The 24,035-nt window shown below is 50.4% G+C and overlaps 9 protein-coding genes across 9 annotated transcripts; 3 read left to right on the top strand and 6 right to left on the bottom strand.

Annotated features, from left to right (window-relative positions):
• Window positions 1–184: 184 nt before the first annotated feature.
• On the bottom strand, window positions 185–1,689 carry N7508_006887 (putative ZIP family zinc transporter; the record flags this gene model as incomplete). The annotated part of the gene is made up of 3 exons (XM_058464953.1): window positions 185–1,323; window positions 1,400–1,579; window positions 1,641–1,689. The coding sequence occupies 3 exons, from the start codon at window positions 1,687–1,689 to the stop codon at window positions 185–187; spliced, it is 1,368 nt and encodes a 455-aa protein (XP_058318806.1).
• Window positions 1,690–2,060: 371 nt separating this feature from the next.
• N7508_006886 (Atg14 domain-containing protein) lies at window positions 2,061–3,712 on the bottom strand (the record flags this gene model as incomplete). The annotated part of the gene is made up of 2 exons (XM_058464952.1): window positions 2,061–3,025; window positions 3,088–3,712. 2 exons carry the CDS (start codon window positions 3,710–3,712, stop codon window positions 2,061–2,063), a joined length of 1,590 nt encoding a protein of 529 aa, XP_058318805.1.
• A 391-nt stretch (window positions 3,713–4,103) lies between these two features.
• On the top strand, window positions 4,104–4,753 carry N7508_006885 (uncharacterized protein; the record flags this gene model as incomplete). The annotated part of the gene is made up of 4 exons (XM_058464951.1): window positions 4,104–4,400; window positions 4,456–4,514; window positions 4,570–4,634; window positions 4,689–4,753. 4 exons carry the CDS (start codon window positions 4,104–4,106, stop codon window positions 4,751–4,753), a joined length of 486 nt encoding a protein of 161 aa, XP_058318804.1.
• A 332-nt stretch (window positions 4,754–5,085) lies between these two features.
• Window positions 5,086–6,952, bottom strand: N7508_006884 (uncharacterized protein; the record flags this gene model as incomplete). The annotated part of the gene is made up of 2 exons (XM_058464950.1): window positions 5,086–5,270; window positions 5,338–6,952. 2 exons carry the CDS (start codon window positions 6,950–6,952, stop codon window positions 5,086–5,088), a joined length of 1,800 nt encoding a protein of 599 aa, XP_058318803.1.
• Window positions 6,953–7,761: 809 nt separating this feature from the next.
• On the top strand, window positions 7,762–12,271 carry N7508_006883 (cleavage/polyadenylation factor CFT1; the record flags this gene model as incomplete). Its single annotated transcript, XM_058464949.1, has 7 exons — window positions 7,762–9,730; window positions 9,790–10,103; window positions 10,156–10,323; window positions 10,379–10,741; window positions 10,802–11,000; window positions 11,057–11,132; window positions 11,188–12,271. 7 exons carry the CDS (start codon window positions 7,762–7,764, stop codon window positions 12,269–12,271), a joined length of 4,173 nt encoding a protein of 1,390 aa, XP_058318802.1.
• A 787-nt stretch (window positions 12,272–13,058) lies between these two features.
• N7508_006882 (uncharacterized protein) lies at window positions 13,059–14,917 on the bottom strand (the record flags this gene model as incomplete). The annotated part of the gene is made up of 2 exons (XM_058464948.1): window positions 13,059–14,679; window positions 14,769–14,917. 2 exons carry the CDS (start codon window positions 14,915–14,917, stop codon window positions 13,059–13,061), a joined length of 1,770 nt encoding a protein of 589 aa, XP_058318801.1.
• A 1,661-nt stretch (window positions 14,918–16,578) lies between these two features.
• N7508_006881 (putative beta-N-acetylglucosaminidase) lies at window positions 16,579–19,630 on the bottom strand (the record flags this gene model as incomplete). The annotated part of the gene is made up of 4 exons (XM_058464947.1): window positions 16,579–16,692; window positions 16,756–19,268; window positions 19,320–19,438; window positions 19,581–19,630. The coding sequence occupies 4 exons, from the start codon at window positions 19,628–19,630 to the stop codon at window positions 16,579–16,581; spliced, it is 2,796 nt and encodes a 931-aa protein (XP_058318800.1).
• Window positions 19,631–20,357: 727 nt separating this feature from the next.
• N7508_006880 (uncharacterized protein) lies at window positions 20,358–21,825 on the top strand (the record flags this gene model as incomplete). Its single annotated transcript, XM_058464946.1, has 4 exons — window positions 20,358–20,407; window positions 20,644–20,705; window positions 20,755–20,903; window positions 20,962–21,825. 4 exons carry the CDS (start codon window positions 20,358–20,360, stop codon window positions 21,823–21,825), a joined length of 1,125 nt encoding a protein of 374 aa, XP_058318799.1.
• Window positions 21,826–22,278: 453 nt separating this feature from the next.
• On the bottom strand, window positions 22,279–23,825 carry N7508_006879 (uncharacterized protein; the record flags this gene model as incomplete). Its single annotated transcript, XM_058464945.1, has 2 exons — window positions 22,279–23,293; window positions 23,344–23,825. The coding sequence occupies 2 exons, from the start codon at window positions 23,823–23,825 to the stop codon at window positions 22,279–22,281; spliced, it is 1,497 nt and encodes a 498-aa protein (XP_058318798.1).
• Window positions 23,826–24,035: the final 210 nt, after the last annotated feature.

Genomic DNA, 24,035 nt, shown 5'->3' with positions numbered 1-24,035 from the left:
GCCCTTGAAACCCGTTATAGCTAATTAGCTAGTGTGCTTCGCACCTCAACCGTAGCTTACATGCATAGCATCCGGCAGAATTTAGTATCAGGCCGAAGGCCTTTATAAAATTTGTATGGTATCGTTCGCTCGCTTCGTTAATCTATCTGACAATATGACCAGAAATCCCAAAACATCTACATTGTTAAGCAAAGGCACCGACAAAGGCCATGAGAAGAGCACCACAAGCAACAGATACGCAGGCCTCGACACGTCGTCTACCCTTGAGGGTCTCATAACTTGACTCACTGAGGAAGTCCTCCGCCAGGAGTTCTACCAAGCCCGCAAAGAGCAAAAGGCCGCTGCTGATGGCATTGGTAATACCAACCATCAGTAGTCCAGTCGTGCTTGCGGGATCGTAGAGGTTATGCAAAACCAAACCAATGGCTTGGCCGACTGGTGTGGTCGTTCCATAGGCAAGTGACATCAGCCATGGTTTCATGGAATTCGGAGCGAATAGATCTGGGATGAGCGACGCAATCCGAGATCCGAGGGCAAAGCCCTCAAAGGTCTGGTGGAAACTGATGGCGATTAAAAGCACGACAAACGACGTGCCAGTTGCAACGCTGAGCGCCATGCCAATGAAGATGCTGTGGAACAAAATGCCAGCCTCCAGAAGGAGACACTGAAGAAGTTGGCGTTGCGGGTTCTGCATTGGAAGGTCCGACTCCGCTTGCTGTCGGTGACTCTCACTTGTATGTGGCCGATGGCGACGAGGCTGAGATTGAGCTGCCTGTCTATTGATTGGCTGCAGGTCATCATCTGTGTAGGCGTCAAGACCATCAATGTCGGAGAGATCATCCTCTTTGCCTGCAGATGTCTCCGCCACATTGAGCCGGTCAAGTTCATGCGACGAGCCGGAAGCTCTCGCTATCCCTGATTTGGGGTTGTAGTGCATATTATCTAGATTAATGCTTTCCGAAGCTCTCCGAGATTCTAACCCCGAGTAGTCTCTGTCTGCATCGCCCAATTCACTTAGAGAGTGGCGACCAACTTCACCAATGAGGTTATCGTATTCGCTCCCATGCACATGTTTTGCACCTTTCATTGCAAAGAACATTTCCACGAGGACAACAGCAAAGACGGCGATCATTGCAACGAAGCCCGCCATAGCGCGGTATGACTGACTCCAAAATTTAGGAAGGCATGGGTCGGTCAAGGAGACGAAGGCTGTAGGGAGAAGGTGTACAAATGCCGTCGCAATCAGGACACCCGTTCCGAAGTGTCTCGATATAAATAGGAAGCGACGGGGGATTGGGAGACCGGGGAATCGGCGCGCAAGCACTGGAAATGAACATGCTGTTGTGAATTGAAGGTTAACAACAAGCAGCTTGATGGAACGGGGTATAGTAGCACATACCGAATGTACTCAGGATAAGGATGAGGAACAGTGCCATAACATGTAACGGAGTGTTATAGGCACCCCGCTCCTTGGAGCCACACGCCGGCGTGTCATCTGGAGCTCCATCTCGCCGAAGAAGCTCTGCTTTCAAGATAGAATCGGGAATGCCTGAGAGAGCCAACATGGCGCGCTTCAAGTCTATTCGGACCAACATCAGCTGTGCACCAACCAGGGCCGATTGCTTGAGATGGGAACTCACCACCAGAAGATATGCCGTTTGCAGGCTGCCACGACTGGGCATTCTGCATTTTGATATTGGATCGAAATTGTGGCTATAGCCGCATCCCCGATTCACTTCGACGCGGAAGGGGAACTCGGATCGTAGGGTTACGGAAAGAGACACGCAATTGAGTCCTGAGCAAAAGAACAGACCACAGAGAACTACCGGGAAAATGTCAACAACGCAAGCAGCATTGTTTCAGAATCAAAAGTGGCCAGACTAGTGGAAGCGATCTTCGGACACGCGTTAGAGTGAGTCTCTATCCATCGGCCCCCGGTGGGCCCTCCTTGCTTAGTCACATTTCTTGCATCTGAAGCTTAAGTGAAGTTTACAGCTTTGACCAGGTAGATTGTCAATTATATTTCCTGTAAATAACGAAATTTTTTCTCTTGTTTCCAATCATCTACTGCCCACTTTGGTCCAGCCTTTGGTACCTCTAGGTCGTGGGGAGCTTGGGGGGTCTTCGTTGCCTTGGTTTCTCGCAGAGCCAGATCGTGGTTTTGAACTTGCAGTGGACTTTGCGTCACTCGTCTCAGCTCTAATCCCCGATTGGGAGTCAGGAGCAAGGGTGTTAAGGTTGTGTGGGAGAGATGGTTGGTGGGATTCCGCCACTGCATCGTCCCATTCTTTTTCCTCGAGCAATTCCCACTCTGCACTTGCCATCTCCCCAAGAAGATTGGACTTGAGTTTGTCTACAATCTTGGTAGGGGTCGGTAGCTTCCACATGCGCATGAAGTCCACTCCTTCTGATGCTCCTAAGAATGAATGCGCCGTGCCATGGGAGTAATGACCCAACATGGGAAATGATTTTGTCCTTTGAATGGTTGTCTTGGGCGAGTCTCTGGCCGATTTCATCTGTGCTTGTGTATCTCGGCCAGCAAAAGCTCGCATCAGGGTTGAGGGATGAGCTGGTGGAGCAACAAGCAATTGCCATAAGTTTTTGCCAATATTGCACACTTCTTCCCATGAGTCTGACTGCACATTGATCCCTTGAGTTCGACAAAGCCACGCAACATTCCAAGCCAGGAGAGTGGACCCTTCTAGAAACAGGGCATATGTTGCTGGGTCTTCCTTCGCTAATCGGGGTAGTGATTTGTCGACGAAAAGGGGCCGCGGACGTGGGGTATGGGCGCGTGGATCCATCGTTCTAGACGCTGCGGGACTTGAGGATGTCTGGATATTTGCTCCATCGTGGGTGTCATGAGAGCGATATGATGATGAAGGGGTGAATATCGTAGGCGCAGGGTAGTTTTTATGAGGCAATGTGATTTCGGCGGGGAGTCTCAATGAGAGATAATGAGAGACAATAATAACAAGGTGAGCGATGTTTGAGAAGGATGTAGAGATCTGTTCTGGCGGGACACCTGTATCCTCTCGTTAGTATGCTATCAAATGGGTCTCTGTCCAGTCATGACGGTGAGCTTACCATTCATATCTCTCAAGTCGATGACAGAGCCACCTCCCAACACATAAATCTCCTGGGCCTGGCCCTTTATCGCGGTCTTCCTCAGCCCGTAAAGATTGGCAACCTCCCGGCATAGATAGATACGGGACTCAGCAGTTCTGCTATGAAGCGAGTGCCAGACATGCTCCGTTCTTTTACTGGTGTTCTGTATACCGGCAACGATTGCGTTTTCGCGATCTTCAAGTTGGTACTTTGCAGACTCCGCATCCGAGCGCCTGCGGGCCAGAAGTTCTTTGCGTTCAGATATCTCATTATTCTTGGCTCTAACTTCTGATTTCAAAGATTCGATCTGATGTGAAAGAAGCTCCCTCTTTGCCAAAGACTCGCTATGCCGGCTGCTTATCGTCTGGAGGTCCCATCGGGGAGATCCTTTATTATCCGTATTCGGAGACTCTTGTTGGCTTTCGACTTGATCAGGAGAGCCAGCAGATGTGACAACAGTCTCAATTTGCCGTCCAAGGGCTTCATTCTCCAGAAGGACTTGTGTGGTTTCAATCCGAAGCCGATAAAGCTGGTTGCGGGCACATGTCGGGCAGTGAAGGGCAAGGCGGGAGTGAGGCGCACAGGAGCATATAGAACAGCTCATCGCAGGCCGCTTTGTTCGGGTTTAACTGTTCGTTAGGGGCGCAAGGCGCATGTCCATACTGTGTTCTAAGATGAGAGTGGGCGCTGTTTGAGTCGCCGCCGAGAACCATATAGTAGAGTGAGAGCGTCATCAAAGAGATGCAGATGCCACATGACTCAATGAAGATGGAAGATATAACGAATATGACCGGCTTCGAGCCCGATTCTAGTTGGCATTCTCCCTTATGACAGAAGGAGAGGAATAAGTCGGATGATGAACAGCGACGTCACCTGACAGCGTGACCGCTCCGTTATCGCTTATCGGATAGCAAACAAATGCAAACTGTTATATTTACAGAAGTTGTGATCTATTGACCTGCCATGCTTCCTGTACCTTGACGAGCTGCCCCAGAATGGCATCAACACCCAACAGAACTAGCAAGATTCCCCGACGTGGAACTATGTCTCCACTAGTCAGCCAAGAAAGTAAAAGCCCCCAAGAAAATGGAAGCTCCCAAGATACGACTCCACAGCTACCAACCGATCCTCTGCCTGTTCCTGCTCAGGATGAATTTCCTCTTGTTTCTCAGCTGACGCAGGGCATCGAGGACTGTGAATGGGAGCAACTGCAAATCAAATATTTCGATTCAATGGAAGAACATGGCCGAGTGGAAGAGACTCTTCGCCTTGAAACAGCAAAACTTCTCGAGGTAAATTATTTGACAGCTATATGCGCTGCAGAATCATATCTGACCAAATGGACAGGTCTTCATGGCTTGGTCTGAAACTACTGTGTTGCAAGATGAGAGCCGAGCATTGAAAAGGTGTGGTTTCCACCAGCTGGAAAGAGCCAATGGATGAAATTCTAATGTCTTATAGATTCAAGACTCAGATGCAGCACGTTCAACACTCGGAGGTCAGCATGGAGAACAAAAGGAAGCATTGTAAGCTTCAACTTCATTTCTTGCTTGAGGCTAGCCACTGATTGCTTGATTTAGATATGGAGGTCGTGAAGGCTTTCCAAAGCGCTCTTGCTCTGCTTAACGAGCAGTTGAAGATATGAGCCCATTCTTGGTACGAAACTTATGAACCAATATTACGAAGTTATGCTATATATCTATGGTGCTTGAGCATGGGCCATACAACGCTTGAGAATAAATCAACACGCAAAATACCATGGTGCATTATTCCCTAATTTGTCTGGAGACGTGAGCACGCACTTAAACAAATACAACTCATGATAATGACAAGTGATGCTATGTAATTTTATCATGAATCAGACCACTGAAAGACTTTTTTTTCAGTTGTTTTTGTGAAACCCTTGAGTGATTAGTACTTTCTCAGTCATCCTAGATGACATTCGAACCACCATAGTACGTCGGGATTATCGGTAGGTTAGCCAGAGGAGTGTTCGCTCCTAGCAGCTCTGCCTGTGATGTCTTGCCAACTGGCATTGAAGCGTCTGCCAGTATTGGCCAGTAGGCCTTCCTCTTCAGCCTCCTCGGCGTCTTCATCGAGCTGTCTCTCATCCAGTTTCGGGGAGCGAAGCAGGGAGGTGACGAAAACAATAAGATACAAGCCTGTATTGGGGGTTAGATTCTGCAAAGAATGAACTGTTGGACATGTGAGAGCAAGACTTCATCTTACCTAGGAAGATAAACTGGGCCCAAAAGAACACGACTCCAAAGAAAGGATAGTTTAGAGTGACCCGATTAAGAAAAGTGCTCACAACGCTGGGAGTACAGATTTGCTGTGCGGCAGGGTTCTTCGCTAATTCAGAGCATGGCTTGATGAGTTCTTTGTTGTCTGAGCAATCCGGCTGCCCCAGGAACAACCCAGGAGAACGATCGCAGAATGTTTGTGGACCGAAAGTGGCGTACTGAGGTGCAACTATCATCGAAATAGAATAGTTGAGAGCCAGGATGATTAACATCAACATGGCAGTTGCTAAAAGCAGTGCCTGAGGAGATGTGTGTCCATTGCGAATTTGGAAGATTCTGATCCAAAGGAAGCGGATTCCTACCACAGCAATACCAACAACGGAACTGCAGAAGAACAGCAACACAAGCACGGTGAATATAGCATAGTCAATGGGGAAGACCTTGGCAGACTGAACAAGCGCCCAGTTGACAGGATTGAAGATATTGACGTGTGCAAGAATATATCCACAGCGGTGCTTGCAGATTGAGTTCTTTGCCTTGTCAATTGAGGTCAAGAGCATGGATACCCATGTTATGAATGCAACGAAGAGCAGCAGGATGCCTCCTAGGAGCTTGAATGGACGAAGGATCGCGCCAACCTTGTACCATACCTTCATCAACCAGCTCCGCCCCTCGCCTTGAGATTCCTCAGCTAAACGTTGGCGTCGACTCAGGGTCCTTTCCTCTCGCGTCAATGTATCTAGTTCACGACGGTCTTTGGAAGACAGAAGCTCGGGGTCCCCGGCGCATCGCCCTTCGAGCTGTCGTTGCCGCTCTCGGTTTGACTCGAGTTGCTGTTCGGTACTCGCTCGCAGGGTAGCACTAGAAATTGATGGCGCAGTCTTGATCAAGCTGATTGGAAGGAGAGCCAATCCTGCCGAAGTGTATAAGACATAGAGACCGAGTCCAATCGTCATCAGCAACCCCAGAGCAAAAGTCAGAGCACGCTCGCCATCTTCATAGAAATATGTCAGTTTTGCAGTCCCCAATGCCAGGAGGGACCAGTACTTACGGTTCTCGGCCAGAAGGCGCCTGAAGTAATCCAGGTCTATATCACTCTTTCCCCGTGATACTGGAACGAAGAATCCAACCAGGAAGAGAATCACAACGATAACAACGAATGATAGGGTGTATTTCAGGGCACCCCAAATCCGCTGGCCCACTGTTTGCTCTCCCGTTTCAGTTGCGACCTCATCATATTCTTCGTACCAGAAGTACGTAAATGGGATGACCAGAAGACAGAGAAGAGCATCCAGAGAGTAGAGGAGATAGTAAATGATGGTCAAAGAATAGGTAATTCTGTCGACAACATCTTGCGTTGCCCAGTCCTTCCGCTGACCTAGCTTGGACGAGGTGGTCGATGACACTAGGGCGACATCCACTGGCAGCAAAAGTACCGTTGCTAAAAGAGAAGTAATTGAAATGATGCAAGTCAAGGTGACCGAAGGCGAGCGGTCACGGGGGGTTTGATAGACATAGATAAACACGGATGCCACGGCTAGTAGGATAGCTACTACCACCGCATAGACGATCCAGATTAGTGAAGTCTGTAAAAGGGCCATTTTGAAGAGCAGTTCACAGGCCGCACATGGATCGTGAAGTCGACATCAATCTGAAACCTGAAAGAGACAGGAATGCGCGCCCAAGAAAAAGGATCCGAAGCTATGCTTGTGTCGTCATTGCTCACGCTACGCTAGCCTAGATCGGGGATATGGAACTGACCGCCTGATTCTGCCATGCCAATCAGCGGATCTTCGGATTTTTTATACTTTGCCAAATGCTGACTTTGTGGCTTCGATGTTACTTGATTTTGTTGCTGGTGTCCTGTTTCGCTGTAAATATGGGCAGTTGACCTGAAGATAAGTTTACATATCGGTGAAGTCTTTTAGATTGTACACATACAACAAGCTAGTTCTTGCTACTTGATCTTCTAGTACCCTTTATTATGCCATGTGTAATTACACTAGAGGTAAAAGATCTCATCTATCATGATCATGCTCAACATAGTCAAAGGACTTGCTTCCCAAGAAGCCTCGTATACAAAGAAATGGGCAAAAAGGGCGGTAAGGAAGGCGGTGTATTTATGCCACCCATACTTTCGGCTCTGCGCTTCGAAGGAGCTACAAACTTGACTCTTACAAGACAGAGATCGATCTCGATCTCCGATCTCTTCCTTCATTCTGATCGGGTCATATTGCCTGCTTCATTTGATCAACATTGTGCTGTTGGTACTTCATTGCCTCGGTTTTAACCCCCTGATTCTGCAATTGCAATGTGCATCCCGAGTCATATCAAACACACAATTTAGCTCATTGGAGGTATCCACACGGTTTCAAGCCTTCTCCGAGTTTAAAAGCGGCTTCATTTCCAAATGCAGTGCTATACAGAGCTTCTTCCCCCAACTGGGGTCACTCATGCCCTGGCAGCGCCTTTTATTTCAGCAACAGCCAACAACTTGATTGTTGTCAGAACGTCTCTTTTGCAGGTGTTTTCGCTAATCAAGTCTTCTCCTCAGCCACAGGAAGATGGATCAGATAACCAGGTCTCGCAATTCTCTCAGCCAGAGACAAAGCTAGTCCTGGAGAAAGAATACCAGCTGTCCGGAACAGTGACTGATTTGAGCCGAGTCAAAATTTTGAACACGAAGAGTGGCGGAGAAGCCATTCTGATTGCAGTTCGGAACGCCAAACTTAGCTTGATCGAGTGGGACCCAGAGCGTTATGGGATCTCAACTATCTCCATTCATTACTACGAGCGGGACGACATGACCCGCAGCCCCTGGGTGCCTGACCTGAGCCAGTGTGGGAGTATTTTGAGTGTGGACCCCAGCAGCAGATGCGCGGTGTATAATTTCGGAATTCGCAACCTTGCGATTCTGCCTTTTCATCAGGCGGGTGACGACCTGGTGATGGATGACTATGATCCGGAGCTTGATGGAGAGCGCCCAAGCCCTGGCTCAGAAGTTGAGAAAAGCAAAGATGAACCAGCACATCAAACACCCTATGCCTCATCCTTTGTCTTGCCATTGACCGCTTTGGACCCTTCATTGCTGCATCCCATAAGTCTTGCATTCCTTTATGAATACAGAGAGCCAACTTTTGGAATTTTGTATTCACAAGTCGCAACCTCTACTGCCCTTCTTCACGAGAGAAAAGACGTGGTATTTTATGCTGTCTTCACACTAGACCTTGAACAGCGAGCATCTACAACCCTTCTTTCAGTGTCTCGTCTCCCGAGTGATCTGTTCAAGGTTGTGCCACTGCCACTCCCGGTGGGAGGTGCCTTGCTTCTTGGCTCCAATGAGATCGTGCATGTAGATCAAGCTGGCAAGACCAATGCGGTGGGAGTCAATGAATTCTCTAGGCAAGTCTCTGCATTCTCAATGACAGATCAATCTGATTTGTCGTTCCGTCTCGAAGGCTGTGTTGTTGAGAGACTTGGTGGAGATAGCGGCGACCTGGTCCTGGCTCTTGCGTCTGGAGATATGGCGCTTATCAAATTCAAGCTTGACGGAAGATCTGTTTCTGGCATCACTGTTCATCGCCTTCCTTCGAATGCGGGTGGTGATATCCTGAAGTCGGCAGCATCATGTTCTACTTGTTTTGGTGATGGGAACGTTTTCCTTGGCAGCGAAGGTGCAGACTCGGTACTCTTGGAATGGTCTCATTCATCAGCTTCAACAAAGAAAGCCCGGATTGGGTCGAGGCAGGTGGATGGTGCCGATGAACTTTCGGAGGATGACCAGATGGAAGACGACATCTACGACGATGATCTCTATTCCTCGGCACCGGGACCTGCACAGGGCGATCATCGGATGGGAACCGACAGTTCGACACAATATTACAACTTCCGATTGAATGATCGTCTGTTGAACATTGGGCCCCTGAGAGATATAACATTGGGTAAAGCCATACTACCCGGAACGACAAAAGATCAACCGACTAGCGAAGCTGTTTCCGCCGAGCTTGAGTTAGTAGCCGCGCAAGGCTCAGACCGAGGCGGTGGCCTGGTAGTAATTAAGCGTGAAATCGACCCCTTGACTACAATGTCTCTCAAACTTGATGATGTGAATGGTGTTTGGTCGGCCATGGTTGCTCCCGGGAAAAGTGGATTGTCCAGCAGTACCGATAGCCCACCTCGCCAATACGTGGTCATTTCACGGTCCACGGAATCAGACCAGGAAGTGAACGAGGTTTTCTCAGTAGGAGATCATGGCTTAGAGCCTTTCAAAGCCTCCGAGTTCAACCCCAATGAAGACTGCACGATTGACATCGGTTCTTTGGCACATGATACTCGCCTTGTCCAAGTTCTGCGGAACGAGGTCAGAAGTTATGACATGGGTACAATCTTCCCCGACTATATTTGCAAGCGCTGGATAACTAATACTCAACCTTCACAGATCTGGGATTGTCGCAAATTTACCCTGTTTGGGACGAAGATACCAGCGAGGAGCGTGTGGCCGTGAGCGCGAGCTTTATTGACCCTTACCTTGTGATTCTTTGTGATGATTCATCTGTCTTGCTTCTGCAGGCGGACAGCAGTGGAGATCTCGATGAAGTTTCGCTTCCAGAAGAGATCAACACATCGAAATGGCGCTCCAGCTGTCTCTACCACGACAAGTCCCAATCATTCAGTCCTGCAGATTGCACGCCCGACAACGCCACAAAAGATGAGACACTTCTTTTCTTGCTCAGCCTGGATTGCAAGTTATCAGTAAGTCCTTTTCAACGGATAATCTGGAATTTGCTTCTAACTTAGAACACAGATCTTCCGAGTGTCTGACATGAAGCTCTTTGCTGTCATTGAAGGCGTCAACTGCTTACCACCTGTGCTATCGTCTGAGCCTCCTCGGCGGTCAAATAATCGGGAAACCCTAACCGAATTTGTTGTCGCAAATCTTGGCGACCGGACCAGCGCTTCGCCTTATCTGATTGTATGTATATCATCACTGCTCATGGCTTGTTTAGACTCTGACGAGAAAACGTTAGGTTCGAACAGACAACGATGATCTCATCTTCTACAGACCGATGTTAATGCCATCAAATACTGATAATGAATCGTTCCGTTGCTTGCAATTCTTCCGGGAGGCAAACCACGTTCTCCCGAAGAACTTTCCAGGAGAGACTTCACAAATGGAGGATCAACGACAAAATAGACCGTTGCGTGTCTTACCTGATATCTCAGGATTCAGCACAGTTTTCATGCCAGGAGCTTCATCTAGCTTCGTTTTCAAGACGGCGAAGAGCTCACCACACATATTACGTCTTCGGGGAGGCTTCACCTGTTGGCTGAGCAGCTTTGATTCAGCTGACGCCGGCTGTGAAAAGGGTTTCATCTATGCGGACTCGCAGGTAAGACCCCTTGTCCATTCCAACGGCCATCACTGCATTTTCTAAGACAATAACCCACAGAACTGCGTCCGAGCTTGTCAACTGCCCCCACAAACGCAATTCGACTATTCGTGGACGTTGCGCAAGGTTGCCCTTGAGGAACAGGTTGATCACCTGGCCTATTCTACGTCTTCTGAAACATACGTATTTGCTTCAAGTCAACCCGCAGACTTTAAATTGCCAGAGGCTGATGATTTGCACCCCGAATGGCGAAATGAAGGTTTGTGTTTGCATTGCTGATCTTCTTTTATTGTGCTTTGCTAATACAGCATGCAGAGATATCTTTCTACCCGGAGATTCCTCGGGGCAGCATCAAGGTCATCAGCCCAAAAACATGGTCTATCATTGACAGGTAATCACCCACAACCTCGCGGTATAATGAGAACAGGCGCTAATAATCATCACAGTTACCAGCTAGATCCCGATGAGCAGGTGACAGCAGTGAAAAATGTGAACATCGAGATCTCAGAGAATACCCACGAACGCAAGGATCTAATTGTTGTTGGAACTGCTATTGCCAAGGGCGAAGACATGCCAGCCCGCGGCAGCATCTATGTATTTGAGGTGGTGAACGTGGTCCCAGACCCCGAGAAGCCCGAAACCGGCCGCAAACTAAAGCTAGTCGGCAAGGAGTCAGTGAAGGGCGCCGTGACAGCGCTATCCGGAATTGGCGGCCAAGGTTTCGTGATCGTGGCCCAGGGACAAAAGTGCATGGTCCGCGGTCTCAAAGAAGACGGCAGCCTTCTCCCCGTGGCATTCATGGACATGCAATGCTATGTCAGTGTTGCAAAGGAACTCAAGGGCACCGGAATGGTTTTGCTAGGCGATGCCGTGAAAGGACTCTGGTTCGCCGGCTACTCAGAGGAGCCTTACAAGATGTCACTCTTCGGCAAAGACCCTGAATACCTGGAAGTGGTAGCAGCAGACTTCCTTCCAGATGGAAACAAGCTCTACATGCTAGTTGCAGACAGCGACTGCAGTCTCCACGTCTTACAATACGACCCAGAAGATCCCAAATCTTCGAATGGCGACCGACTGCTCAGTCGAAGCAAGTTCTATGCGGGCAATTACGCCACATCAGTGACCCTGATGCCACGCACAGCGGTGTCATCCGAGCTCATTGAATCCTCCGAGGAAGACATGGACATCGATCAGACCTTTCCAACCCATCAGGCCCTGATCGCATCTCACAACGGATCCCTGGCACTAGTAACATCCGTCGTGGAGGAATCCTACCGCCGTCTATCGGCACTACAGTCCCAGCTCATCAACACCATTGAACACCCAGCTGGACTGAACGCTCGTGCCTTCCGCGCTGTCGAGAGTGACGGTGCTGCAGGCCGAGGTATGGTTGACGGAAATCTTCTGCGCCTCTGGCTCAACATGGGCAAGCAACGCCAAGTTGAAATTGCGGGACGGGTCGGCGCCACGGAGTGGGAGATTCGGGCCGATCTGGAGACTATTGGCGGAGATGGCTTCGGATATCTGTGATGTGAATATCTTCATTGTTAAAGGTAATTCAAAGCCAGTGATCGCACACCATTGCAATTGATACCACGAACAATATTATGAAGTAGGCTACAAATACTTTAAGTAGAGAAACAGAATGGTCAGCCCAAAAGGAGACTAAATAAATTGCTAGCCACGAAAACATGTATAGCCGAAGATTCTCCTATCCTGCGAAGCCCACCAAGTAAAGAGCAGCGTGATATCATAACACAATGGGATATAACCAGACCAGAACCCGCACCAAAACCAAACCCCAAAGGAAAAAAGAGAAATAGACCCAGCCCCGTTCTTGGGTAATCCAAACCCAAACCCATTTGCACCCCCCAAATCCAGCGGGATGTCATGAAATATACCCAAAACCGATGTCCCAAAAGTCGACACGAACACCTCAACACGCCACATTTCGCCATATTGTAAGATTCAATTCATGTTCAGATTCAGATCCATGATCACTGATCGTTGATATAAGACTAGACAGAGTCTTGATCTGGAATCTTGGAATCGTATATGCCCCCCATCCGGGTCCACATGAGCGTCAATATCAATAACGCATCCCAGCATTCAGTATGGAATCAACCATGGTTATGATTTTGTGTCGATGGGTGAAGAAAAAACAAGGCAAGTCTAAGAAAAAAAAGGAAGACAGCAACAGACAGGAAGAAAAACAAAAGAAGAACAAACAGACCCATCCCAGAGTGCAAATGCAGATGCGAAAATAAGAAAGACAAACGCCACCCCTTGCCATTACCCCAGTATCGAACGAACGAGCTTAGAAGACATCCTCTGCGGCAAAGTACCGCTTGCTGCGGCCTCGCGAGGCTACGAGTTTCATCTCGGGCATGTTGGTATGGTGTACAACGTGTGGCCGATATACGGCGTCGACGGGAACCTGCCAATCATCTAACCCGAGAGGGAAGTACTCATAGAGAAGATCGGTGCTTTCGTTCGGGAAGGGAAGCGAGGATGCAAATGGCTGAGGGAGGTTTGCAGTTTCCAACAGAGGCATTGAAGACGCGACACTCCGTGATGGGGTTTGAGAGACGGCATGGGAAAGCTTGCGCATTTTAGCAGGCGGAGCCGCATGGTCCAGACTCAAGGATCGCTGGTGAGATAGCTCGTTGGCGAAGGGGGATGGCATCTTTGATGGGTCAAGATGGAGATTAGGGTCGCCACTTTCTTCCTCGTCCAGTAATGACAGGTTGATTGGTACAGCGGCAGCTGTGCTCACACGACGTTGTGAATCAGTCATCTGAGATAATTGGTCCGGGCTAGAGTGGGGGAAGAGGGACTGCTGATGAGACATGACATTGTTGGATGTCGATTGCGGGATGGACGTCCAGTCCGGCGTGGCTTGAGTCTGCTGCATGAGGCTGGGCGGCGGAACCGACGTGGTTTCCGGGGAGCTGCTCTGAGCGGTTGGCTTCGACTTGGCTGGAGTCACGCTGGCACGACGCGGGACAGAGTCGCTGGTAGGGGTCCGGTTGAGAGCAGGGTTTGAAGAGTTGGCCTGGGCATTCTTCCTGGACGCGGCGGCACTGCCACTTAGAGGGAGATCCTTGCGAGACTGAAAATTACGTGGACTGCGGCCACGGACAATGACGGGACCCGACTGGACCTCTGAGATGGGGATCTTTGCGCCAGTGGACAAAGTCGCAACCACCTTGAGGCGAACGACGAAATGCTGTTGTAACTCCTTTCGGCGTCCATTGTTGGCAGTCGCGACACGGAACTGTAACCGCTTCCAGGCGATAGGGAAGGTGGCATAGTCCGAGTCCAGATCCTGGCCGGCCATGATGTCCAGAGGAATTGGTGGTGGCTCCTTCTCGATCTTGGCACCGGTCGTTGGGTTGTTCTCCTCGGGCGCCGTGCCAGAATTGGCGGCAGCCGCAGAGGGCGTCTTCCAGGGCACCGAGATGATCTTCACTGGGTTTCCTTCGACGGATTCGGTGGCGGATACCGTGAGCTCCTGCGCGAGAATTGGAATCCGATCGCCTTGGTCGGTCATGATATAGCGCATCCCACGAGGCAACGTCACCGAACCAGTAATTTGGAACAAATTACGGCGGTAACACGTTAACTCGGCACCTTGCTGTGGTGGGGCGTTGTCGGAAGGGGACGTTGTATACGGGGACTCGGCCAGAAAAAACATTCCGTGCAACTGAGCCGACACAGACAAATTGGTACGGCGCATCGAGTAGTCCAATAGGGTAAAGTGATATACTGGGATCGAGAAGCTCAAGAGCTTGTTGTTGTGGTCGATCGATGAGGATTCCTGGGATTGTTCCTGGGGCACCGGGTCAAAGGGAGCCACCATCTCGTTGAACGCATCATCGTATGGGAAGCGTTTGAGTCCATGGGAGATACTAGGAGGTGCAAAGGCGAGATCATCACTATTGTACGCGATCAATTAGCAAGGCAGCCCCGTTGAGGGGAGTGGATCCCCCCTCCCTCGTCCCACTTGGAGAAGCAAATCACCCACCTGACAAAGGTCTCTGAATCAAAGGTTGACCGATGATCCGGTATATCAAGACTTGGCATTGCATTCAGATAATCGGTCCCTTGCAAATTCCCCAGTGACAACGGGCTGGTCATATATGGCGGCATGGCCATAGTATCGAAGCCCTCCATGATGAGGACTGATACGATAGGTACACGCAGGATAGGGTAGAGGGTATAGTAGGGAAGGTTAGGAAGAAGGGAAAGAGGCGGAGGAAAGAAGGCAAGTGAAAAGAGAGAGAAGCCAAGGATAGATGGAGAAGGCCCCGGGGAATGCTGCAAGCAACGTGTGGAGCGTGTGGAGCGGAGAGATCTAGGGCGGGAGTGAAGGCGGAGAGGACATTTGAGAACAGAGAGGAATGGAAGAGAGTTGAGAGAAGAGTAGAGGGTAGAGAGTAGAGAGCAGAGAGATAGACGGAGCCGGAGGAGGAATCTCGACTTCCAGACGATCAACGGATTCGGGGAATAGTGGAGCCGCGGTTTTTGCGGAGAACGAACGCAGCGCTGAGTCAGCTAGCTCCCTTTGTGGTTTACTGAGTTGTAGTAGTAAACTTAGCAGTTAGTACGAAGTAGTAGAGTATTAATGGGGACTCGGCTATCGGCTGCTAAGTCCCTGAAGATCAGCGTACATATGGTGCATACATGTCCGTACTCCATACTCATATAGTTAAGTTAAAAAGAGAATACCCACCTGCCTATTAAGGTACTACTGCTTCGGGTTGACCCTCCTGAAAACGCCACACTCTACAAGACTCCCTTCTTCCTATCCTGTTTCTAACACATTATCTCTTGCAATACATGGATTCAAAAATGATCATCATGGCCCGTCTGACATGCGTTCAAGAGGGTCCAATCAGGGCCAACAATAGCAAGCAAGCCCCTCTGGACCCTCTGCGAACGGACATGCATGATTAGACCAATCTCCACCAGGTGGATCACCGGCGATGTCCGCGATACGAATCTGCAGGACTTTTAGATGTTCCGCCTCCCTTGTGGAAGGAGATACAAGGACTTTGGAACACGTGAAGTTTGGGACAGGGGACCCTGCATTTACCCGATTTGACCATCCCGAAGCTTCGTAGGGCTTGACTTTCCTTAAGCCCCTGAGTAAACTCTATCAGAGACATAAAGCGCATTAAAGCGACTCTCTAGTAGAAATAGAGAGAAAGTGTCCAAGTCAGAGGTAGGAATGTGGAGCCAAAAAGAGTAAAAACGGTTCTGTGTGACTGAGGGATTTAACGCAAACGGATCAAAGTTTGGCCCCGAGTTCCGGTCTCGCATATTTATAGTATATAGTATATACTAGAACATACCGTAGAGTCTGATAGAGAGAGGGGGAGAGAGAGAGAGAGAGAGAGAGAGAGAGAGAGAGAGAGAATAGAATAAGCTATAAGACAGAAGAGGATCTATTGTTATATATAACAAGACTCAAGGTCACATCCTCACAATGTAATGCTACCTTCAGTGGATAAGCGGAGGCCACTAGTTCAAGTTTAGGCAACGGTCTGAGCCGAGGTTCATTTATTTCGATTTCGAAGTGGCTTAATTAATATCAAGGCCCGAGTCCCCCGTGCCAAACTCTGTTTAGTCCCTCGCGTACACTATACACCCCTGGAAGGATTGAACTGGAATTTATACTGCGATGATTGGGCGCCTGTCCTACCCATTTCTCGCCCCAATATATGCAGATGATTCCTTCACCGTCCCAATAGAAAAAAGCCAGACCCAATGCGATATGGATATCATAGAACAAGATCAGAAGAAAAAAGAAGAAAAGTGAAAGAGACAGATGTCTACGACGTATGCATCATCGTCCATGTAGCTGCGTCACAGTTGACTTCCTCAAAACTGTGAAGCATAGTAAATCCCATCATCGAGAGATTGTCAAAGTTGCCATCAGCGTCGACCTATATCATGTCAGATCATACACCAAATCGGGAATAGCAAGAGAATATTAAAGAAAAACTTACACAATCCATGACCACGGCGTTAGCACTCAACTTCCGGATCTGCTTAATGGCCAGCAGGATCAACCCCTGCATAACGATAGAGTAATCCTCCCCACAAGGGGAGATAACGGGCGAGGAGATACCTCCCACGGAAGTCTGGGTGGCGCGCAGCACGGGCATATGCTCCGCCAAGGAGGATCGCTCGTTGTAGATCACGATACTCCCGAGGATGACTCCGTCGGAGGGCCGCTTGGCCCGGATGATGCCGCAGTTAGGCGCGCCACCCAAGGCCATCCGGTAAATATCGGCAACGCCCTGTCGGGCGTACGTTTTGATGTGATCCAGGATGGCCCGCGCAAAGTCCCAGCCATACACGAGGTCGTAAGTGATCTCGGCGCTCTGTAGCGTGGCAGTGAGCCCTTCCGGTGGCACCCATGTGGCTAGATTGCGCAGGATTACACTGCACACCGGTCGCGAAAGCGCAGTGTTCCAGCCTAGGTTAGCGAACCACTGCCGTAACCGCTTGCGTTCGACTGGATTTACGGTCGGTATGCCAAGGTAGATGCCGGGCAATCGTGAACCTAATTGGAACCGTCGCATTCCTTTGCGTTGGAGGAGAGTTCGAATCGCACGGCTGTGCAGGGAATGGCCAATTGATAATTTGCGCCGACCCGGGTCCACGATGAGACATCCTAAGACACCAGTGCCTGTTGACCGAAAGAAGTATGTCGCGCAGAAGCCATATAACGCCTGCGTGCTACTGTTCCGGACGACGAAATGAGCTTCATCGATATCCTCTTTTCGTAAGAGGAAGCTGCTAGACGTCGCTCCTAGCAATTCCGACCGCTGACCCGGGGTACAGTCGGCACGAATCGATTCGAGCAAAACCTCCAAGCCGAAGGAGTCGCGGTCTTCGTTCCAATTCTCGACCAGCCAATGCTGCCGAGATTGATGAATTTTCTGGGTGCGACCAATGGAGCCAGGCAATGCAGCAGATGGAGTCAGATCACCGTACAAGACCTTGACCAATGCCTGAAGAGCCGTTTCCGTGAAGTCGTATGTGCATATATAGGTACCGATCGAGGAGTCCATGGCAAAGTCGTATGGTGAACTGACTGCCACCACGACCAATGGTTTCGCTTGGTGCTCGCCTGACGAGCTATACTGTGATTGACATATCATCGAGACATGTTTAGAGAAGCCTTGCTGATATAAGTTGCGATTGGCATCTGCTGTGACAACGACCACCGCGCTCGCTCTCTGGATTAAGTCCTCGTGGATTGGGCGCACGCCGTTGGAAGTATATGAGGTGTGTAACACCCGACCGTTTCTTTGCCGCGATAGTGACCGCCCTAGCTCTTTAAACACGCTCTCTCCACTTAAAACCGATGAAGTCCGATCCGCAGACAGATGATCCATTGACCCATGCGCAGACTCCGAGGCCGACAGAGAAACCGCTGATGTTGGGAGTGGCTTGACCAACGGTGTCAGCAGCAAAAGTTCCTCGTCCGCTTCGATAACGTTGGACAACGGTAGCAAATTGTTTTTATCTCTCATCACCGTGATGGAAGAGTTGTAGGCTCGGGTGGAAAGGTTAGTATGCGAGGGTTGCATCTGTGTAAGTGAAGAAAGACCCGGAGGGTTTAGGGCCTGGTCCCACGAGGTGCAACGGGCCTTCAGATCTAAAACCCGACGCAAAGACTGTTCAATCCGTGGACGGCCGATGATCCCGTTTTCCACTCCCAACTTCAATCCATTGATGGCTTCTTGCTGGACTGGGAATGATCGACATAGGAGAATCACATCGCAGCCAGCGTTCTTTGCCATCACTGTACCACCTCCTACTCCAATATTATGCGTGAGAGCTTCCATCTCTAGACATTCGGAGACGACCACGCCTTGGAATTGAAGGTCCTTTCTGAGGAGCTCGTCAACCACCTGGTCGCTTAGACAGGCGTGCATCACGTTCATACCTGCAGACGACAAGGAGACTCCGCCTACCATCATTGCATCAAGACCCTGCGTGATAGCACTGCGAAAAGGCACAAGAGCGCTGAGACTGAGTTGCTCCAGTGACTCTGTGATAATTGGAACGTCTGTTTGAGAACCGAGAAATTCCAAATTACCATAAGATGGAAAATGCTTCCCGCAGGTCACCAAGCCGGCTTCTTGATATCCTCGCATGAACTGGACACCGAACTGAGATGCCTCTTGGGGGTCATCGCCAGAGGTGCGGACGCCTAATGGCTGATTTCGCACATTGGTCAAAACATCCAAAACTGGCCCTAAGATCCAATTAACACCGACAGCTTTGAGCTCCTGTGCTGTTGCAACAGCCACCTCATGGGCCAGAGTTTTAGATCCAGTTGCGGCAATGCCCATGGCGCTAGGAAATTGTCTGATATAAATTTCATCGTATAAACTGTTTACGCCGCCATTCTCTTGGTCCAGCGCAATCAGCAAAGGCACCGGATGGCCAGCATCACGTGCAATGGTCTGCAATTCCAGAACCAATCTGGTCGCCTCCTCGGCAGCTGCAGTCGCGTCAGTAGATGCTCGATTAATGGCCGGACGTGAAGAAGTACATTTCAAGTTTTTAGCTGATAGCAGCACAGCGCCCAGATGATAACTTTCAATGAGCGATCGAATCTGAGGATTGACTGATGTCCCATCAAAGCCCATCATAAAGAGCTGGCCCATCTGCCTGTGACATGTCAGTATGCAATTACCCAAAGAGGAAGTAGTCTAGATAATCGAAAAAGGTTCCACAGGGGCAGATACACCGAGATCGCGATGGGGAGTACGGGGGCAGGATAACATGAGGCCGAAACAGGAGATCGACATACCTATCTAGATCCTCCCAGCCCGGGGGCAGCATGTCCTCTTTCCGGGCCATGGCCCTGGGAAGCGGAATGCCTTTCAAGGCCAGAGTACAGTTTGGGGGGAAGGAGTGGACACCGCAAACGTCAGGCTGACTCTCAAGGAATATGCCCAGGTGAAGCCAGGTCAGTGTCAGGCTCGGGCGTGTGCGCGTTGGGGGTCAGGTGACTGAGTTCCCCAGAGCCGCAAAGTCGGGGAAGATAGGGAAGGTCACGGGATCGTGTCTCTACAGCTACGGATATTTACGTTAGACAGAGTACCTAGCCCTGGGTGTACCTTGGAACAATTTCATGTTCTCCATGTCTCATGTCTCATCTCCATTTCTCCATATCTATTTGTCCCTTTTTCCCGTTTCTGAAATTTGAATGCCAGACAGTCACGTGCAGTCACGTGTATACAATACGGTACGGAACCCACTGCGACGTTGCAGGGTTGCAATCTTCTCCAGCTTTTTGCCGATTTCACCGGATGCAACCCGTGGGCTTCTTGAGATGAAACCTCCCATTTTGATAATGCCCTTTTAATCCTTCGACGTCATATCATTCCTATCATTCCTATTGTTGGCCACATGGAACATGTGTCAATCCGGTGCCTTGATAAACATCCGGCGAATGAGGTAAATGCTGCCTATCCCGTGGCATATTCATGTCAAGATGCGGTTGTCTGCAGACGTCAATGAACTGGCCCGACTATCTCGGGAGGGTCCCCTGCCTGTCCAATCATGGTCCAATCATGGTCCAATCATGGACTTGGGGGCGACGGGCGATGATACATTTGCGGCCAACCAGACCCCGTAGTAGTAGATGGACTATACGACGTGGGAGATCCTTTTGTCACTGTCGTACACTCTCCACCCATGTCACTTCCATTTTACTCTTTTCTCAGTTCTTTTCCTAGATAACAAGATATCAACTTCAACTTCCTCTCCTCTTTTCTTTCCTTCACTCGGAAAGCTTATCCTAACACCCACTCGTGACGTCAACATGTATGTGATTTCTTGATCTGCCTGGACTTTGCTAATCTGTGCAGGCGTGTTATTATCAGAGAAGACCCCAAGGAGGTGTCTGTGTATATCGCAGACTATATCATCAGTATGTTCAAGTTCAGCCTTTGCGCAACTCAGAGATACTGACTCTTCAGGCCGCATTCAGTCGTTCAAGCCTACCGCTGAGCAACCCTTTGTGCTTGGTCTGCCCACTGGCAGCAGCCCTGAATTCATCTACAAGATCCTCGTGCAGCGTCATCGCGCAGGCGAGATCTCGTTCAAGAATGTCGTGACTTTCAACATGGTATGAGATGTGCAACCCCCCAACTATCACCAAACAACAACCGACTGACCCATCACAGGATGAATACGTCGGTTTGCCTCGCGACCACCCAGAGTCCTACCACAGCTTCATGTACAAGCATTTCTTCTCGCATGTGGACATCCCACCGCAGAACATCAACATCCTCGACGGCAACGCCACAGACCTGACGGCCGAGTGCGCATCCTTTGAAGCGCGCATCGCCCGCTACGGCGGCATCGAGCTATTCCTAGGTGGCGTCGGACCAGACGGCCACATCGCCTTCAACGAGCCCGGCTCATCATTGACCAGCCGCACGCGCGTGAAGACCCTGGCCTACGACACCATCCTCGCCAACTCACGCTTCTTCGACAACGACACGAGCAAAGTGCCGCGCATGGCCATGACCGTGGGAATCCAGACTATCATGGACTCCCGCGAAGTCGTGATTGTCGCGACAGGCGCCCATAAGTCCTTCGCTCTCCAAAAGGGCCTAGAGGACGGCGTGAACCACATGTGGACCCTATCCGCACTGCAACTGCACCAGCACCCACTGGTCGTGTGTGACCGCGACGCCACCCTCGAACTCAAGGTCAAGACCGTGCGGTACTTTGAATCGATCGAGCAAGCCGGTACCGATGCCCGCACCCAGGGCCCGGCTCTCGTCTATCGGCCCCGGACCTACGTTCCGGCTCCACTGCCCAGCAAGAAGTCCGCTTCGCAGCAGCCCACCCCCGATCGGACCCCGGAGAAGGTGCCCAAGGATCTGCGCATCAACACTGAGTTGCACCGCGCCATGGAGGACGATGAGCTCACTCCTGACAGCATGTCCTCACGTCTGGTCGACTCGGCCATTGGCATTGATGGCACTCTCAAGAGCGATCTCATGTTTGACCGCATGGGCACCAGAATGACCGCGCTCTAAGTGGCTCCGCAACAATCTTATGGCATTTCTTTCCGGGGTTTCTTTTTCGGTTTTGTCTTTTTACGTGGAATTTGGGTTTATCTTTTGCAAAATCATATCTGCATGGTCTTTCATCCGGTTTCGGGATATCTTCAGGAGTTTTGCGTTGCGTTTTGCTTGTTTCAATAGATGTGTATTCTCTAAGAGACAAGTGACTTTACCAATATTTAGCTATGGAAATCCAAGCATGTATAATTTATCAATTTATTGTCATTGTAGTGTTATGTGTATGTGTTTGTAGCGTGGTGTCGATCAATCTTGGATATGTAACCCAGAGGCCCCTGCGTATGCAGCGGGTGACTATAGTAAATCCTACTACTACAGAGTAAGAATCGGTCTGTCTGATGCTCATTTCGCAATCTGTCGATCACTATATAACTAATTTTGAGGTCGTATATGCATGAACTATTTACATTACAGCTTGGCAAAAACAGTGGCCACAGCACCGCTCATATCAACAAGGGTGCTCTTGTTCTGCAGCCAAGCCTCAATACCACGACGACCATTCTCCACGCCCAGACCGCTCTTCTTCCAGCCACCAACAGCCATCTCAGCAGGGCTCTCACCCCAGGTGTTGACCCAGGTGATACCAGCCTGTAGCTGGTCAATGACACGGTGGGCCTGGTTCAGGTCCTTAGTGAAGACACCAGCAGCGAGACCAAGCTCGGTAGCGTTGGCGCGCTGCACAGCCTCCTCAACGGTATCATAGTACAGAATCGACATGACGGGACCAAAAATCTCCTCCTTGACAATGCGCATGGAGTCAGTGCAGTCGGTGAAGATGGTAGGCTGAACCCAGAATCCAGCCTGCAGGTCCTTGGGCACAGAGGGTTTCTCGACACCACCGCAGAGGAGGGTGGCCTTGTCGGACTCGATTCCGTGGCGGATGTAGGAGACAACCTTCTCGTAGTGGGCGGAAGAGCTGAGGGGGCCAAAGTTGGTCTGCTCGTCGAAGAGCGGGCCAGCCCGCACATACTGGATCTTCTCGAGGAGGGACTTTTCGAAAGCGGCCTTCATGGCGCGAGGGACGAACACACGGGTACCGTTGGTGCAGACCTGGCCGGTGCTGTAGAAGTTGGCCATCATAGCACCGTCGACGGCGTTTTCGAGCTCGGCATCTGGGCAGACAATCAGAGGGCTCTTGCCGCCGAGCTCCATAGTCACGTATTTCATGTTGCCGGAGGCGTTACCGGCAACCTTCTGGCCGGTTGCCACCTGGCCGGTGAAGGAGACCTTGGCGATCAGAGGGTGACCGGTCAGGTAGGCACCAACATCACCAGCGCCGTTGACCACGTTGAAGACACCATCGGGGAGGCCAGCCTCGGTGTAGATTTGTGCAAGGGTTTGGCCGTGGAGAGGGGTGAATTCACTGGGCTTATAGATCATAGTGTTACCAGCAGCCAAGCAGGCAGCGGACTTCCAAAGAGCACTACAATGGAATTAGTTTCCATCGGCAAGAAGACGAGCAAATTGACTTACATCTGAATGGGGTAGTTCCAAGCACCGATGCCTGCACACACACCAAGAGGGGCCTTCTTGGTATACACCCAGGCGTCTTCACGGAGGTGAGTAGTCTCGCCATTGAGACCACCACCACCAATGAAGTTGGCATAGTACTCCAACACATCGGCGCCTGTTACAACATCGACGGTGCTTGTCTCGGTAAAGGCCTTGCCCGAGTCCAAAGTCTCGACGCGGGCAATTTCATCGTTGCGCTCGCGCAAGAGAGTAGCGGCTTTGTGAAGGATGCGGGCACGGGCAATTAAGGGAGTCTGGGCCCACGAGGGGAATGCGCGGTCTGCGGCAGCAATGGCGGCATCGACATCAGCGTTGGAGGCAATTTGGATGTCGGCCAACGGAGCTGCGGTGGCGGGGTTAATGGTTTGAAAGGTCTTGCCGGAGGTAGCGGCCTGGATCTTGCCGCCGTAGTAGAGCTGACGGGGAGGGAATTCGAGAGACATGATGCGTGTGAATGAACGTGCAGTCTGTACTCTGTAAAGATTATGATCTTGAGGCAGATTTACTTCTCACCGCCTTCAAACTACCTCGGGACTAGCGCAGGCCTTAAACTAAGCAAAATCTCGTACGTAAGAAACTGCGCCCGATGGCGGGGAGTCTTGGCCGAATCTGCACTTTCTCCTACTGTGAATGGCTCGTAAGTCCTCAGCCGG

The sequence above is a fragment of the Penicillium antarcticum genome (assembly GCF_028974205.1).
Source record: "Penicillium antarcticum strain IBT 31339 chromosome Unknown utg000006l_segment0_segment0, whole genome shotgun sequence".
Lineage (NCBI taxonomy): Eukaryota > Fungi > Ascomycota > Eurotiomycetes > Eurotiales > Aspergillaceae > Penicillium > Penicillium antarcticum.
This window is presented reverse-complemented; position numbering and strand designations above follow the sequence as displayed.